At 47.1% G+C, this 17,438-nt stretch overlaps 1 protein-coding gene across 5 annotated transcripts in view; it reads left to right on the forward strand.

Annotated features, from left to right (window-relative positions):
• Positions 1-17,438, forward strand: part of CSMD2 (CUB and Sushi multiple domains 2) — a 599,309-nt gene that overhangs the window by 436,075 nt on the left and 145,796 nt on the right. For all 5 annotated transcript variants that reach the window (XM_078452082.2, XM_078452083.2, XM_078452084.2 and 2 more), the window contains 2 exons: positions 6,392-6,594; positions 11,877-12,068. In XM_078452082.2, the coding sequence (XP_078308208.2) occupies positions 6,392-6,594; positions 11,877-12,068 (395 nt within the window). The remainder of the gene's footprint in view (positions 1-6,391; positions 6,595-11,876; positions 12,069-17,438) is intronic.

Raw genomic sequence — 17,438 nt, forward strand, 5'->3', positions numbered from 1 at the left:
CCTTTGTAATTCATGGTCTCAAAGATCAGCCCTTTAGCCTTGTGTATGATTCACCTGTAAACTATTGATTACTAATAGGGCCTCTGCAGCCCATGCCTGGCTCCGGGCCACAGCCTTTCCCTTCCAGAGGCGCGGGCAGCATTACCAGGGAGAAGAGTGGGAGCACCAAAGTTGGACCCGGACTATAATTATATAATGTAATATTGGCTCACTCTCAAACCAGCCCTTGACCTTGGGCAAGTTACTCAACCTCTCTAAACCTCTGTATTCTCATTTTTAAAGATGGGAATGAAGCCATCTTTACAAGATAAAGATGGTTGTGTGGGCCAAGCACATGCAAAAGTGCTTTGTGAACGGTGGTTGTTATATGAACAACCTCGTTTTCTTTCATTTCCACCTCGTCTCCATATTCTCTCTGCTCAGCTTCCTATCAGATGGCTCCCCCTGGGATTTCATTCATTCGTTCATGGATTCATTCAGCCATTCAGTAATTCGCCCTCAGGGAGCTCAGTGGGCCTCTAACTCAAAGAGGACAAAGCACAAGTTCCTCTAGCTAATTCCGGAGCCTCATTATCTTTACTCTCTCAGCCCAGCTCTGTTTCCTAGGACATCCTGACGCCACTTAAACTCCAGTGTGGGAGTTGCCTCTCTTCCCAGCCCCTTGACCTCCCTCTGCCTCTGGGTCTTGTCTCATGCTATTAACCCAAAGAAAACACACTCCCTTTCATGCTGTACAGACTTCAAGCCTCATCAACTCCTTCCTTCCCCGACAAGTCCGGCCCAGAGCACCTCTCTTTCCCGCGAGCATGCACAGCAGCCCGCACCGCCTACCCCCTGGTCTGCTCCTGTGGTTGGGGTCAATTTCACAGTGCGTCGACAAACGTGGAGAAAGCAGACAAGGAAGGGGGCATTTGGCACAGCAGGGAGTACACCGGTTTGCTCCGCTTCCTGGGGAGCTCCTTCTTCCTCTTTCCAGTCAAGTGCGGGGCCCCAGGCTTCCAGTCTGGTTCCTGCTGAACGCCTTGAAGGGAAGCCCATCTGTCTACTCTGCCAGAAACCCTCAGAGGGGTTGCCTGCCAGAGGAACTAGAACCCACACAGCTTCTGGTGTGGAGGACCTCCACCTAGATCTGTAAAAGGGTTTGCTCAGGAAATCCAGGAGATTCATTTGAATCCTGTTAGAACTAACTGATAGCTGAAAATAAGAAACACACACATCCAATAAGAAATATGTAACTGACGATTAAATCTCATTCAGAATGGAGTTTTTAAAAAATAATTCAGAGGTGCCTGGGTGGCTCCATCGGTTAAACGTCCAACTCTTGATTTCAGCTCCAGTCACGATCTCACAGTTTGTGAGATCAGGCCCCGTGTGAGGCTCTATGCTGACAGCGTGGAGCCTGCTTGGGATACTCTCTCCCTCTCTCTCTCTGCCTCTCCCCCACGCTCTCTCTCTCTCAAAAATAAATATTTCAAAAAAGAATTTAATACAAAGTATGTAAAAGAAAAACATGACAAAGAAGAAAACCATGAAACTTTACCAAATAAGTTATCTACAGTGTTCCTGGCTGGGGAAAATAGCATAAAGATATCAGTTTGCCCAAATTAATCAATACATGTGTGCAATTCCAATCAAAATATCAGTGGGATTTTTTTGGAACTTGATAACTGTAAAGTTCGTGTCAAAGGATAAGTTTGCGAAAATAGCTAAGAAATTGGGAGGGAGACTGGAATATGAAGAGGAACTTGCCCTGTAAGAATATCAAAATATGATGGGGCACTTGGGTGTCTCCGTCCGTTGAGCATCTGACTTTGGCCCAGGTCATGATCTCACAGTTCTTGAGTTTGAGCCCCACATCGGTCTGTGTGCTGGCAGCTCAGATCCTGGAGTCTGCTTCGGATTCTGTGTCTCCCTCTCTCTGTGCCCGTCCCCTGCTCGTGCTCTGTCTCTCTCAAAAATAAATAAACATTAAAAATACTATTTAAAACAACCAGAATAACTTTAAAAAAAATAATATCAAAATATGAAATAAGAAAACAGAAGTAAGTTGAGGAGGCATGTTCATAGTACCACAAGAAGCATCCATGTAGACAAAGGAGGAAGGCCCTGGAACTAAGGAGAGCATCTAGAATCGGACTAATGACCAAACCTATAGCATTTCAAACCCATGGGGGGAGCCTGGATTATTCAGCGACAAGTGTCCTCCTTCCCCAGGTATTCATGAGCACCATCCAAAGTTGTCGGGCACATCCTAGGCACTGGGGCCTACCGTCGTGAGTAATACCTGCTCTCACACTCATGAAAACGGTCTTCTAGTTGGGGAGACAGGTAGTAAACAAATGAATAAACTAAGCACGGACTATATAATAAATAGGAGGAAGTAAACAGAGCATTTTGATAGTCAAAACACGGGTGGTAGTGGGACAGGTAGTGGGACAGTTGAGTGTCCATTTGGAAACATAATAAACCTGAAAACCTCAAAAAATAGAACTAACGAAGTCTGGGGAAATATTAAAGTTTTGCTGTCCAATCATTGTGGGAAGGAGCGGATTTGCCCAAGCATAACATGACCCCCAGTATCCTTAAAGAAAAAGATTACCACACTTGATTATATAAAATGAATAACCCCTACACCGAAATAGACACTGTGGACAAAATTTAAAGGGCAAAGAGATACCAGACGCTAGGAGAAAATATTAGCAATGTATGAAAAAAAATCAAAAAGTATAAAAATAATAAATAAAAATTATACTAGAGTTACAGTTAACTGTAAATAGAATTTTAAAAGACAAGTAACTCAATTAAGATGGGTAAAGTTTGTGAAGACATACAAATGGCCAATGAATATATGCAAAGATATGCAACCTAACTAAATTATGTAAACTTAAAACACCAGTGAGATTCCATTTTGGCTTAGCAGATGGGCAAGTATTTAATATAGAACATATTTACAACATTGTAATATCTGATGTTGATGAGGTAAAGTTTAGAGAGAAGAGTCTTATGAATGCTGTTTAGTGGGAATATAAATCAATATGATCACTTAAGAGAATAATTTAGCAGCATTTATCAAAAATTGTTAACTATGACCTATCTTCCCCCCAAAATTCTTGCTACAATCGACTGAAATATTAACAGAAATGTGCAAAGCTACCTGAAGATGGGAGGAGCACTCCTTGCAGTCTTTTGTGAGATAGCAAAATATAACCATGTCCATTTTTGTAGAGAAAAAAAATGAACTGTACATATTAGGTACATAAAAGAGTCTTAAGTGAAAAAAGTGACATGAAATTATGTAAAATATGGTCCCATTTGGGGGGAAAAAGGCAAGTGTGCAACACTGAAAGTCTGGAAGGATATACACCAAAACTAATATCAAGTAAAAAGCTTTGGAGAACAGATTGGTTTGTGTAAGAAAGAGACTTTTTAAAAATTCAGTACATCTATATATTGTTTGTCTTTTTCTGCCTTGAGCATGTCTTATTTTTATAATTTAAAAAGAAATTTTTTAAAGGAGATAGTGATAAATGGATTAGATCCTAGAACAGAAAAAGGACATCAGTGGAAACACTGGTGAAATCCAAATAAAGTCTGGAGCTGAGTTCATAATAATGCACTGATTTGGTTCCCTGGTTGTGACAAATGTACCCGGGAAATGTAAGACATGAACAATGGGAGAGAGAGTGAGAGGTCTATGGGAATTCTCCATATTATCTTTGCAACTTTTCTAGAAGTCTAAAACTGTTCCAAAATAACAACTTGATAATAAAAGAGATTGAGAGAGAAGAGAGTCACCCAGACTAGTAGTCAAAGTAGCTTTGGCAACCAGAACATTTTGTCCTGGAAGAATTCAGGATTCCTACTCAGCTACCCTGCTCTGGGAGCTCTGTCTGTGGCCTGCAGTCACCCTCCACATGGAAACCCCTGCCTGGCCTCCTCGAATCCCTAGGGATTATCTAAACCAAGCCTATGTGTAGCCAATATCCTGAGTTCTGTTCCTAGAGACCAAGAAGTAGGCTCACCCCTCTCCCCACCACAGCTCTGTCACCCCAACAACCCCTTACTTTTACCCACGCCCACACACACACACACATACACCTCTTCCTAAGACTTAGTTTTGTAGAGCAGATTTAGTTTCACAGTAAAATTGAGACAAAGGTGCAGAAATTTCCCATTTGCCTCCTGCCCCCACACATGCACAGCCTCCCCCACTGTCCACATCCCACACCAGAGTAGTACGTTTGTCACAAATGATGAGCCTACACTGGCACATCATTATCACTCAAAGTCCGTAGTTTCCATTAGGGTTCACTCTGATGTACATTGTATAGGTTTGGACAAATGTACCATGAAATGGATCCACCAGTATAGTACCCTAAGAGTGTTTCCACCACCCTAAAAATCCTTTGTGCTCCACTCATTCATCCCTCCCAGCCATCTGGCCCCTGGCAAGCACTTTATTTATTTATTTATTTATTTATTTATTTATTTATTTATTTTACCATTTCCATAGTTTTGTTTTTTCCAGAATGTCATATAGGTGGAATCCTACAATGTGAAGCTTTTTCAGAATGGCTTCTTTCACTCAGTAGTATGCATTCAAGTTGCCTCCATGTCTTTTCATGCCTTTTGAGCTCATATGTTTTTAGCACTGAATACTATTCCATCATCTGGATGTGCCACAGTTTATTCGTGCACCTACTGAAGGAGATCTTGGTTGCCTCCAAGTTTGGGTAGTTATGAATAAAAGTGCTCTAAACGTCTGTGTGCGGGTCCTTGGACAGACCTAAGTTTTCAACTCCTTTGGGTAAACACCAAGGAACATGATGGCCGGATGGTATGGTAGGAAGAGTATGTTTACTTTTGTCAGAAATGTCCAGACCATCTTCCAAAGTGGCCGCACCGTTTTGCATTCCCACCAGCAATGTGTAAGGGTTCCTGTTTCTCTCCTCCTCAACACTTGGTGTTGTTGGGTGTTCCGGCTTTGGGACATTCTAAGAGGTCTGCCGTGGCATCCCTTTGCTCTTTTCATTTGCATTTCCCCGGTAACATGATGTGGAGCATCTTTTCATATGCTTATTCCCCATTTTGTGTATCTTTGGTGAGGTGTCTGGTAAGGTCTTTGGCCCATTTTTAAATCAGAGTTATTTGTTTTCTTATTGTTGACTTTTAAGAATTCTTTGTATGTTGGGGCATCTGAGTGGCTCAGTTGAGCATCTGACTTGGTTTCAGCTCAGGTCATGATCTCAACGATTCATGAGTTGGAGCCCCACTGTCAGTGCAGAGCCTGCTTGGGATTCTCTCTCCCTACCTCTCTCTGCCCCTCCCCTGCTCACACTGTCTCTGTCTCTCTCAAAATAAGTAAAACTTAAAAAAAAAAAAAAAAAGAATTCCTTGTATATTTTGGATAACAGTCCTTTGTCAAATGATGTCTTTTGAAAATATTTCCTCCCAGTCTGTGGCTTGTCTGCTCATTTTCTTCATTTTCTTGACGTTGTCTTTTGCAGAAGAGAAGTTTTTAATTTCAGGGAAGTGGAGCTGATCAGTGGTTTTTTTCCACGGATCATGCCTTTGGCATGTTATTTAAAAGTCGTCCCCACACCCAAGGTCATGTAGGGTTTCTCCTATGTTGTCTTATAGGAGTTTATAGTTTTATGTTTACATTTAAGTCTGTGATCCATTTTGAATTAATTTTTAGAAGGGTTTCAAGTCTAAATTCATTTTTTGCATGTGGATATCCAGTTGTTCCAACACCATTTGTTGAAAAGACTGTCTTTGCTCCTCTGTCAAAGATCAGTTGACTGTATTTACATGGGTCTATTGCTGGGCTCTCTATTCTGTTCCATTGACCCACTCATCTACTCCTTCACCGACACCATACCACCTTGATTACTGCAGCTTTGTAGGAAGTCTTGACATCAGGTAGTGTCAGTCTCCAGTTTCATTCTTCTTCGATATTGTGTAGCTGTTCTGGGTCTTTCACCTCTCCATATAAACTTCAGGCTCAGTTTGTCAATATCCACAAAACGACTTTTTGGGATTTTGATTGGATCTAGGCCTTCTCGGCATCCCCCTCACAGTCTGGGAAATGGATGTGGACTCAGGAGTGATGTCTGGGGACTGTTGTGTGCTGTGGAGAGACGGGTGGGGTTCGACAGTGGCAACATGAAGCTCATAATAATAAGCTGCACAAAAGCCACACCCCACCACCCCTCCCACTGTTAGGGACCCCCCAGTGGGAGGAGCAGACTGGATGGAAGCCGTGCTGCCGGACACTGCTTTCTCTTCCTTCTTGCAAGTCTTTCTTAGGTTTACGACCTTCTCTGACCGGAAGCCCCTGGGAAGAAGGTGCTGGGCCCAGGGTGACTGCCTGCCTCTTCTCTCCGTTCAGGCTCCACTTCCTGGTGTTTGACACGGAGGAGGTCCATGACGTGCTACGCATCTGGGACGGGCCTGTGGAGAGTGGGGTTCTGCTGAAGGAGCTCAGCGGTGCAGCCCTGCCCAAGGACCTACACAGCACCTTCAACTCTGTCGTTCTGCAGTTCAGCACCGACTTCTTCACCAGCAAGCAGGGGTTTGCCATTCATTTCTCAGGTCTGTGCTCACTTTCTGCCCATCCCTCTCCATCTGTCCTGCAGCACGACTCCAGCCTCCCCCACCAAACCCTCTCCAGTGCCTCCTTTCCTCCATCCCTCCCCCACTGTGTGGAGATATTCATTGAGCAGGTGCTATGTGCCTGGGACCCGGTTAGCACTTGTTCAGATATCTGTGCTGAGCTCACTCGGCAGGCGAAGACAGGCAGGCAGCCTAAGAGACACTAACATGCAAATTGTTGAGTATCTGGAGGGCGAAATATAAACTATAATGCTCACCTTGGAACATCAAGGAAGATGTTCCAGGAAACACAGTGTCCAAGCTCAGACCAGAAGCATGAGGGAAAGGCCGTGTTTCAAGGAGGGGGTAGTCGATGATGATGTGGAATTGGAGGTGCCATGGAGTAGGACCTGGGGGCATCTGTGGGTCCCTGTTAGATGTAAAAGAGGAGAGAAAAGGGCATCCTAGGTGCCAAGAGCATGTGCACAAGTAGAGAGGCAGGATAACAGCTCCCAGACGTGCAGGCTGAAGCAAAGGGAGCGTGGAAGGGGGCAGGCAGGCACGAGGTGATGGCGATGTGGGGCTCGATCATGGAAGAGCCACTCTGACATGCCTCACACGCTGGTTCTTAGTCTAGTGCAAATCTCCATAAGGACTGGGAGCCAAACATGAGTGATCTAAATTCGATTAATTATGTACTATAGTAGCCAATTATGGAGGAGCATAACAAAGAGCTACCAAAAATGGGCAATGCTCAACATCCAAGTCCCAGTATTAGATAATTCATGTATTGGTCCTGCCTCCCCCTGTGATGCATCGTCTCATCTCCTCTGAAGTGCCTCTTCCGTCACTCATTTCCCTGCACGAGTGACTCTGCCTCGGTTTATGCTTATGTTTATTATACAGCAGCTGTCTTCATTACCATCTCCTTACTCCACTGTGTGTGTGTGTTGGAGGGGTGGTTTCCATGGTGATTCCGGAGCAAGCCTGTGTGGCACCCCTTGCCACGGCTTTGCCTCCACAGTCTCACCTGGTTGGTATACTGACTAAGGGTGGTTAGGTATATTTCTGGCACCAGTTAGGCTGTAATGGTGTCACAAACCCTACTTCCAGCTCTTGTGTGCATCTGTTTTCTCCATGGAGATGAGCATTCAACAGTCTGTAGGGGAGATGAGGGTCTCCAGGATTATGTTCCTTTATACTCATTAACTTGCCCGATCAACACTCATGCAAGCGTCCAGCCTAGCAAGGAATAGCTCCTTGCAGGGCTCATTGGGAGTCTTCTTACTTGAAATCCTGGCACCCATTTGTCAATACCACAGAGACTCTCTGGGGACCATGGAGTAACGCGGATCTCATCTAAGATTAGGTTCCCACCACGGGGCAGCAAGGGAATCATTTTAGGTCAGCATTTCCCAACATCTGTTCCCTGGAGTTCCATGGACTGTTAATTGATGTTGCCAGAAAAAGAACTTTGCATGATCAAGCAACGTTGAGAAGGTGCTTCGGTCAAGGCAGACCTAAAGAGGCGATCTGTAATTTGGGACCCCTGAGAACTTCTAGTATGCTAAGGCAGGTAAATTCAGAAGGTATCTATCTAGTGGGTCACAATTCCCAAACATATTTCACCATGGATGACTTTTTCCTAGACCATCTCAAGAGACTAGCATTTTACGGGACAGACTTTGGAGACTGCTGGGATATGCTATAAAGGATCCCCCAGAAGTGAGGAGAGAACGCTAAAGAGACAGCTCAGTCCACTCTCCGGGGAAAGGAGGACCATGAATAATTAAACCAGACATGTATTTTTCTCTGACTGTGCCCCAGCTAATGGTTATGGCTGGGGGAAAAAGAAAAAAAAAACAAACTCCTCTTAATTGCACTGAAAATTCCCCCATAGATTTGCATGATCTGACTTCCACTGCACGTGCAGTGTGGCCACATGGGACAGAGTCCCTGGGCACTCTCGTGAGCCGTGCCTTCGCCCAGCAGCCCATTCTGCTTCCTCATGCCACTCCCAGCCCGTAGACGTAAAATTCACCCTTCAAGGTTCCTGTCAGGTGCCACTTCCTCCTAATCTCTCCGTTCAGAATAAATTGCTGTGGCCTGTGGCACCCCTAGCACTTTACTTCTGCTTCTTCAGCACATTGTCAACTCCAGACACTCTGCCTTGGCCTGGAGGTGGCCACCTACTTGCCATTTCACAGGCAGCTCTTCGAGAGTCAGGGCCAGGTCCTGCCTTCAGACTCCCCCACAGCGTAGGCCACAGGCGCTCACACACTGCTTCCTGAATTAACAGCCACGTGACCACCTGAACACACGAATGGCTGGTTTTCTCTAATGCAAGCGTGTCTTGAGGCAAGCTGTCGGGAGCCTCGCGTAGGTCTGCAGAGAGGGGAGTGGGCAAAGCTATCTAGCCTGGGCTCCAGAAAGGCTGAGACCACCTGGCCCAGGGTCTGGGTGTAACTGAGGTTCAGGAAAGGTCACCTTCCCTGTTGCTGCCATCAGTGAGCAAATACCAGGACTACTCGGGGGAAGGGAGAATGGCTCACCCCATGTTAACTTTATAGTGTGTGTTTGACGGAGGATTGTACAGAAATGCCAGAGACGATTAGTGCAGGCTTGGCTTTATTAAGTAAACACGACTGTGTAACATCTAACATCCTGTCGGAACCACGTGGATCCAGCATTTCCCCGGGGCTTTGCCAAGCAGCTCGAATTCAGGAGCATTCAGGAGAGAAAGTGGGAACAAAGAAGGTCAGGGAGACCCTGAAGGAGAGGGAAGCGTAGTCACTGCCACCCACTGAGCCGGCTCCACGCTAAAGCGCTCTGCTAATAATTTTCACGGAAACCTTAGAATATGGTGGCCATTATTAATCCATGTTGCAGACATGGGCTCTGGGGCCCAGAGAGGTTTCTCATACAAGGTCATCTAGTTAATAAGCAGCACAGACTGGATCAAAACCCCCGTGTCTGATTCCCAGACCTAGGCTCTTAATCATTGCACTCTGTCGCCTCCCATATAAATAATCTTTCTGAATATGGTCAGAACAGTGAGCTATTTTTCTTCCAGGGTATCATTTCCATGTGTACAGCACACTGTAGAGCTAGAGATGAAAGCTAAGTCTGTTTTTGATTGGGAAGGAAGAAGATTGATTCTTATTTGACTTTATAATAAATTCAGTAAGTGTCAGATGGTGATGATTTGTTCATTTATTTATTCATTCAACAAATATTTACCGAGCATGGCTGTGTGCTGGGTAATGTTCTAGGCCCTGGGGAGACAGTTGGAAGCAAACCAGCCGAGGTTTCTGTTCCCACAGAGATGCACAAGTGATATACAATAAAGAAGCAAACAGACGAATTAGCAAGATTATTACAGATTGTGCCGTGAAACAAATGAAACAGGATAATGTGACAAAATTGGTGGAAGGGGGTCAAGATTTGAGCCCAGAAGAATGCGATCAAAGAGGCCTGTCTGAGGAGGTGATATGGGAGCTAAAAACTGAGTGACAAGATGGAGCTGGCCCAGGAAACTCTGTGGCACCTTCGTTCTAGGCAGAAGGGCCAGCAGGTGCAAAGGTCCTGGGGAGAAGTGGGGAGGGGACTGAGTTTGATGTATTGGAAACTTTTACAGACGTGGCTGGAAGATAGTATAGCATATGTAAACAAATGAGCATGCCCATATTCTTTTTTTTTTTTTTTTCAACGTCTTTTATTTACTTTTGGGACAGAGAGAGACAGAGCATGAACGGGGGAGGGGCAGAGAGAGAGGGAGACACAGAATCGGAAACAGGCTCCAGGCTCCGAGCCATCAGCCCAGAGCCTGACGCGGGGCTCGAACTCACGGACCGCGAGATCGTGACCTGGCTGAAGTCGGACGCTTAACCGACTGCGCCACCCAGGCGCCCGAGCATGCCCATATTCTAATAAACCTTTATTTACAAGAACAGGCATAGAGCCAGATCTGACTGTGGGCCCTAGTTTATTGTGTATTGTTATTGGGTATAAGGTATCAGATACTCTAACTCCAGGCTCGTCCACACAGTCCTAGATCTTATAATGGGTGCTATTTGTGTGTACAGCTGCCCTGGGTGCGGGCTTCTCGAGCTTTTCCATTGAAAAGAGCAGAACAGAGTGCGTGTATATCCACCTGCAGATCTGGAGGCTGTTAAGAGGCTAAAATCTTTTTGAGGCTTCACGTTTTTGCTGAAGAACTAATGTGAATTCTACGTTCTACTCCACAATAAATTCCTTTGATTTTGTGCATGTTATTTTTCCCAAAATTTTGGGGTGGGGGAACTGACCCTCCAAGCAAATGACCATTGTGCATCCTGTGGCCTCCAGAGCCTCCTGTCCCTGGGTCTGGCTGACCACAGTCTGAACAATGACACAGGTGGGGTCTGTGTAGGCAGCTGGAGCTTGCAGCTGTCCCCGATTCTTTCTCTGGACTTTTTCTTCCATCATGTCCTTTGGTGTGTCTTCTCATGCTGAGTCTGTTCACTCATTCATTCATTCGTTCATCCTTTTATTTATTTATTCCTTCCCTCCGCCATTCATTTGACATTCGCTTTTAGAATACGTGGTCTGTTGTATGCGAAGTTAGATTACCAGCCTGGGAACATCTCCCACATTCCTGAGTTTTTTGAATATTTGATACCTCTCAGCTACGAATATCTATTTTGAACTCTACTTTATCACTTGCTACGAACATCAGACTTCCCTTTGGTTTCAGTCTGATGGGTGGTTGGGCATTTGCCATGCAAGGGAGGACACAGCCTTCACCGGACTCCAGTTCTCTCTGCCCCTTCACACCCGCTGCTCAGTGCTCAGGCAGACCTGCTCCCAACCCGTTGGCAGACCCTTCTGATTGAATACATGGAGTTTAGACTTAATCGCCTTGTCACTCCTGTTGGCAACATGATGTACACAAAATTCAAAGCTTATCTATGGAACAAGGCTTGTGTCATTAAATCGAATTGAACTCAGTTCTACAATCGTGGCTGTGTAATCACACCTAAGTCGTGGTATCTCGTGACAGGTGAAGGTACTACTGGTAAAATAGCTGGTGGTCCCCAGTGGCGGTGGAGGCGGTGACAGGAAATGGGGTGAGAACAGAAACGGTGGCACTGTTGCTGCAGCCAGCGATGCCGGTGGGAGGTGACAGATTGTGGCAGTGGCACTGGCGGTGGGCGTGGTGATGGCAGTGAGGGTAATGAGCTGGAGCCTCATTGTCCGGCAGACATCTAGGCAACCCCACTTCTTCTGTTCCCTCATCCCAGTGTCCACAGCAACGTCCTGCAACGACCCTGGGGTCCCGCAGAATGGGAGCCGGAGCGGCGACAGTTGGGAAGCCGGAGACTCCACGGTGTTCCAGTGTGACCCTGGCTATGCGCTACAGGGGAGCGCGGAGATCAGCTGCGTGAAGATCGAGAACAGATTCTTCTGGCAGCCCAGCCCACCAACGTGCATTGGTACAAAGCAGCCGCAGAGCGAATCCTGCCCTCTGGTCCCACCGGTTGTGTGTTCCAGACCCTGTGGCATAAGTGGCAGCTGCCTCTAGAGGCTGGCCGGGAGAATTGGAGCAGCTGAAAGTTGCAGAAAGCCCACAGTTTACCCTGCTTATATGCGCACACACACCCCCTCACATTCACACACTCACACTCTCTATACACGACAAATTCTTCCCTCCCCAAAACGGGCCCCCAAATTGCTAAGGCATGTCTGCCTCCTTTCTCCCCTGGCTCAGGCTATATAGGTTGGGAGGAAGGTGATGGGTGAGCTCGGGTAGGAAGGTCAGCAGGTTCCCAGATGCCCCTTCCGTTACCTAAAGCACTGGAAGGGCACCCATAGGCTCAGGTATAGAGGAAAGAAGTTTGCCCCTTCTCTGCTCAAGGAAATTATTGGTTACCTGGGTGTCAGATCTCCAGATCTGTCCTTAGTCTTAAAAATCTCCCCATTTGACCCATGAAGAAATGGAAACTCTGAGACTTGCCAAGGTCAGGGAGCTTGTAAGAGTTGGGGTGTGAATAATCGTGCTCCCTAGCCACTGGAGACTGGGATGGGGAGGGAGCTTGAAAGGAGGAGAAGACTGGAAAGAGAAATAGAAGCATCCAGGTGCTTACTGCCACATGGCCCTTTTTCTCAGGCAAAGTACTGAATGCATTTATCTCCTGTGTCAACGACAGGTGTTAGAAGAGAAGCGATAGTCCCTGAGTCCCCTTGCTGTGTGCCAGCCCCATACTGGATGTTTTCGTACACAGCCTCATTTGACTTTCCCTACAGCTCTCCAGAATGAGCACCATTCCCTCATTTTACAGTTCAGGAAACTGAAACTTAGACAAATTTGGATATCTTGCCCAAATCACAGGGCTAGGGTATGGCAGAGCCAAGATTCACACCCACATCAGTCTGAATGCAAAGCGTTTCAATTTCCTACCTCCTACACTGACTACTGTGCTGGGGACAGGTCCCAGGGACTTTCTGAGACACAGCCCAGCGGCTTCCACCTGGCCAATGCCCTGCAGGCACCTCTTTCCACAGAGGCTCCAGGGGAGGCTCTGTCCAGGCATCCAAGGACTGGCCTTCGCCGGCCACGCTCTGAGGCTTGGCACTGAAGGGGACACACTGAATCCCGTCTCTCACAAGTAATTGGGAGTGACCCAGGTTACATGGTAGGAGCATGGTGAACATACAGCAGACAGGAAGTTGAGACCTGGGTTCCAGAAACAGCTCCATTCTCAGCTACATGGAGCCATGTAGGAAAGAATATGGGGTACTGAAGGAGACAGATCGGGGTTCAGATCCTGGCTGTGCCATTGACTAGTTCAGTGGCCATGGGGAATCAATCCATCTCTGAGCCTCAGTTTCCTATTCTGTAAAGTGAGAGTAGACATACTTCTCTTGGCATTGTGGGGTGAGGACATAACTAACCCAAATCTCAAGAAATGCTAATTCCCTCCTTGCTTTTCTCTTTCCTTCCTTCCTTCCTAACTTCCTTCCTTCTTTCCTTTCCTCCTTTCTCTGTTTTCTTCTTTTCAGTTTTAGGACTCCCCTCCCTCCCCTGAGCCAGAATCCCATCTGGGAAGGGGAATTCTGGTGAGGCCCAGAAGGGAATCAGATGACCTCTGAGGCCCCTTCCAAATTAACTTTCTACAGGGCTGTGATTCCTTAGGCTTCTCTTACAGAAAAGCAGGTCCTGAGATAAGACTGTCCCAGGTGGAGGAGGGGGGCTGCACTGTGTTAAGCTGTTGAGAGCAATAAATGTGCAGCAAGCAGGGCAAAGAGGTTAATTTAGCTTTCATTACCCATTCTTCTGTACTCAGCTTGGGGAAACGTTCCTCAGGCAACAAAATGAATGTCTTTGTCTCTTCGCTCAAACAGTCTGGAAATCCCAGTGACAAGCCCCTAATTTCCAGCTCCCTTGGCAGTCTGCCATGACTGGTCTGGCTGGCCTTGATATCCCTTCATTATAGGGAAAAAGCAAGGGGGGAAAACAAGTATTTATTGAGTGTCATCCCCATGATAGGCACCGGGCTAGACATTTTAGCTGCATTCTTGCAAATGGAATCACCAGGTGGTAAGTTTTGAGCTCAGGTTCTGAATTCCAACCACCGAGTCCGGTGGCTTCACCACAGCAAGCTGTGTGGCCTTAGACAAATTATTTAATCTCCCTGTGCCTCATTTTCCTCTCCTGTAAAATAGGGACAATGATAGCACCTACCTCATCACATTGTTTTGAGGATTAAGTAAGGTCATACTACAAAGCACTTAGAACCACGTCTGGTTCATGGTGAACACAGTGTATGTTAGAAGCCATTCTCGTCATTTTTCTTTTCTTTTTTTTTTTTAATTTTATAAGTGGGGAAATGGAGGCCCAGAGAAGGGATAGCTTGCCCAAATTCACAGCTAGTAAGCGGGACAATCAGAATTGGAACCCAGGACTGTGTAACTGCAAGTCCGGTGGCCTTTTTCTCAACTCTCGCCCCACAGTACAGCCTGCCCACTCCTTGGCCATCTGGGATGATCAACCACGTGCTTCCACTCCCTCCTGGGCTTCCATGGTTTGTAAGCTCGAGCCTGGGTCTGCAGGCCAGAACCTGCCTTCTGCTTCTGACTCACAGTAGGGAAAGGACAGGGCATGACTGTGGGTGAGGGGCAGGCACCCTGGATTGGGAGCAAGACCCAGCTTCTAGTTCCAGCCTGCCTTCCCAACCCTCTGGGTCACCTGCTAAAAGGACCAGGCGATGCTAGGATGTTGCCAAGGCCTCATTTAGTCTGCAACAGCTCAGTTGTCCTGCTGGCTTGCCAATGGGATTGGAAAGGGAAGGCATTTCCTTCCTCGGCATACTCCTCAATCAGCTGCAAACAGGAAGCAGCTAGGAGCCTGGCCAGGCCTTGATACACAAATGGCAGAGGGCAGTGAAGCCCACATCGGGGTCCTGAGTGGGAAGCAGGTGCCTGATCAACCAATGCCAGGGAACCATCTGGAGGGGGACTGTGCCATAGCAGAGGCCTAGAACCCAGACAAACTGTGAGCACTTTGGAGGTTGGCAGAAGAACAATACGGGAAGGTTCAGAAACACCCAGACTCACCCCAACCTGTGGCTAACTTAAGGGGGAAACCCCTGTGCCACAAGAGTCTCATGCCTGGTGGCCCTTGCTCTAATGGAGGCATCACTGTGCCCCCTTAAAAGGTCCCCTGGGAGTTCAGACTGCCCACATGACCTGCATCAGTTGCTAGGCCATGGGTAGGGTCACTCTCAGGACCAGGCAGTGGGTCCTGCTGTGTTAAGTGCAAGATTTTATCCTGATCACACAGTCTCATTCATGTAACCTCCAGTGCGTCTCATTCATGTAACCCTCTTCTCTAAGAGAGTGCAGGGGAGGAGTGAATGAGACACAAAGCAGACCTGATGAGAGGAACCAACCTTGTTCATAGGCGATCCTGCAGCTGGGGCTGCTCCCCTGCCAGCCTATAGGGAGGAGCACTCCTCTGCTCCTGGCCTGCGAGGGGGAGCACTCCTCTGCTCCCCTGCCAGCGTATAGAGAGGAGCACTCCTCTGCTCCCTGGCCAGCCTATAGGGAGGAGCACTCCTCTGCTCCCCGGCCAGCAATTCCCAGCAGAATAAAATGGGAAAGGGGCATCCTTTGGAGCCAGACAGATGAAGGTCGAGTCTCAGAGTGACTCTGGGCAAGGTCCTTAACCCCCCTGAGTCCCAGCCTCCTCATTTCTAAACGAGGAAGAACAATCCATAGCTCATGGAGCTGTTACGAGATGTAAATGAGATGATGTATGTAATACGCTATACGTCATGTCTGACATATAACAGGTACCCACTTGAGTGTTCTTGGTATTCAAGTTGATACTTGGGATGTACTTTCCATGGGAGGGGAAAAAAACCCACTACTCTTGACCACTCAGGTTTTATGTTCAGCCGTGTTAGGGCTTTTATGGCCCTGAAGACTACTGTTGTTGTTGTTGTTGTTGTTGTTGTTGTTGTTGTTGTTTTGAAAAACCCTGTGGGCATTGATCTAGTGCTTTAAGCCTTACCCTGAGTGAAAGGTACAGCATGAGGCAATAAAACTCAGCTCTGTGACAAGCAATTGGCTGCTCTTAAGTTCAGTCTTGGATACACCCTTGGCTCCTGCCTGTGTGTCACATCTTGGATTTTCTGGCCTCTCCTTGAATGGCTTTCCAGGCTCCGGTGGGCTCACTACTGGCCTGCTCTACTTCAACCTCCAGTTGTGCCCTGTGGTTTTTTTCTCAGACCAGGCCATATTTAGAGTCTCGGCCAGATTTCCTGTTAGTGACCCCGTATACTTTCCAGCCTCCCCTTTCTCACACCCTACTGCTACAGCACAGTGACCCAGCCGTTCAGGGAAGAACCTGATTCAGAATCTGGGAAATGCCCCCACAGGGCTCTGGGCAAGCAACTTCTTGTATCGCCAGCCAATTTCCTGCTGCCCGCCTGCTTGAAAGGCCTGTCATCTCAAGCCAGATGGGGTGGGGACCACCATGGCCTAATGGAGCTCCGTCATATCTCCATACAACTGAGGGGCACACATTCTCTCAGACAAGGTCTTCCGGAAAATTGGAAGGTGTCTGCATCCCCAAGCAGATGCCGAAAGCACTGACAGCCAGGAGCCCGGCCACACTTGGCGGGTGAACGTGATTGTGTTTTTCGCTCCTCCTGGCAGCGAGTGACGTGGAACACGGGATAAACACCCACAAAGCTCACCTGAAAACTGGATGTGAGGCGGTGGAAGGAGACCATGTGTTTCAAATGTCTCAGAGATGAATAAGGGCTCCAAATACTGACGGCTTACTGTATGCCAAATGCTTTAACCACCTCTCCAAAATTTTTACTACCATCCCCAAGGGAAATATAATGTCTTCCTGCAATAGAGAAAGGATGCTGAGGTCCAGAGAGGTTAGGTAAATTCCCTAAGGTCACATAGCCAGGAAGTGGCAGAGCCAGATATTTTGTCTTTGTTTTTAATAATTTCCTGAGGTGAGGGGCACCTGGGTGGCTCAGTCGATTAAGCATCCGACTTCAGCTCAGGTCATGATCTCATAGTTCATGAGTTCAAGCCCCACGTCAGGCTCTGTGCTGACAGCTCAGAGCCTGGAGCCCGCTTCAGATTCTGTGTCTCCCTCTCTCTCTGCCCCTTCTCCGCTCACACTCTGTCTCTCTCTCTATCAAAAATAAACACTAAAAACTAAATAATAATTTCCTGAGGTGAAATTCATGTAACATAAAATTTGCTATGTTAAAATAAATGCTTCAGTGCCATCTGGTGCATTCACAATGTTGTACAACCACCACCTCTGCTAGTTCCAA

This window comes from Panthera onca, chromosome C1, assembly GCF_046562875.1.
Source record: "Panthera onca isolate mPanOnc1 chromosome C1, mPanOnc1 haplotype 2, whole genome shotgun sequence".
NCBI classification, from domain to species: domain Eukaryota; kingdom Metazoa; phylum Chordata; class Mammalia; order Carnivora; family Felidae; genus Panthera; species Panthera onca.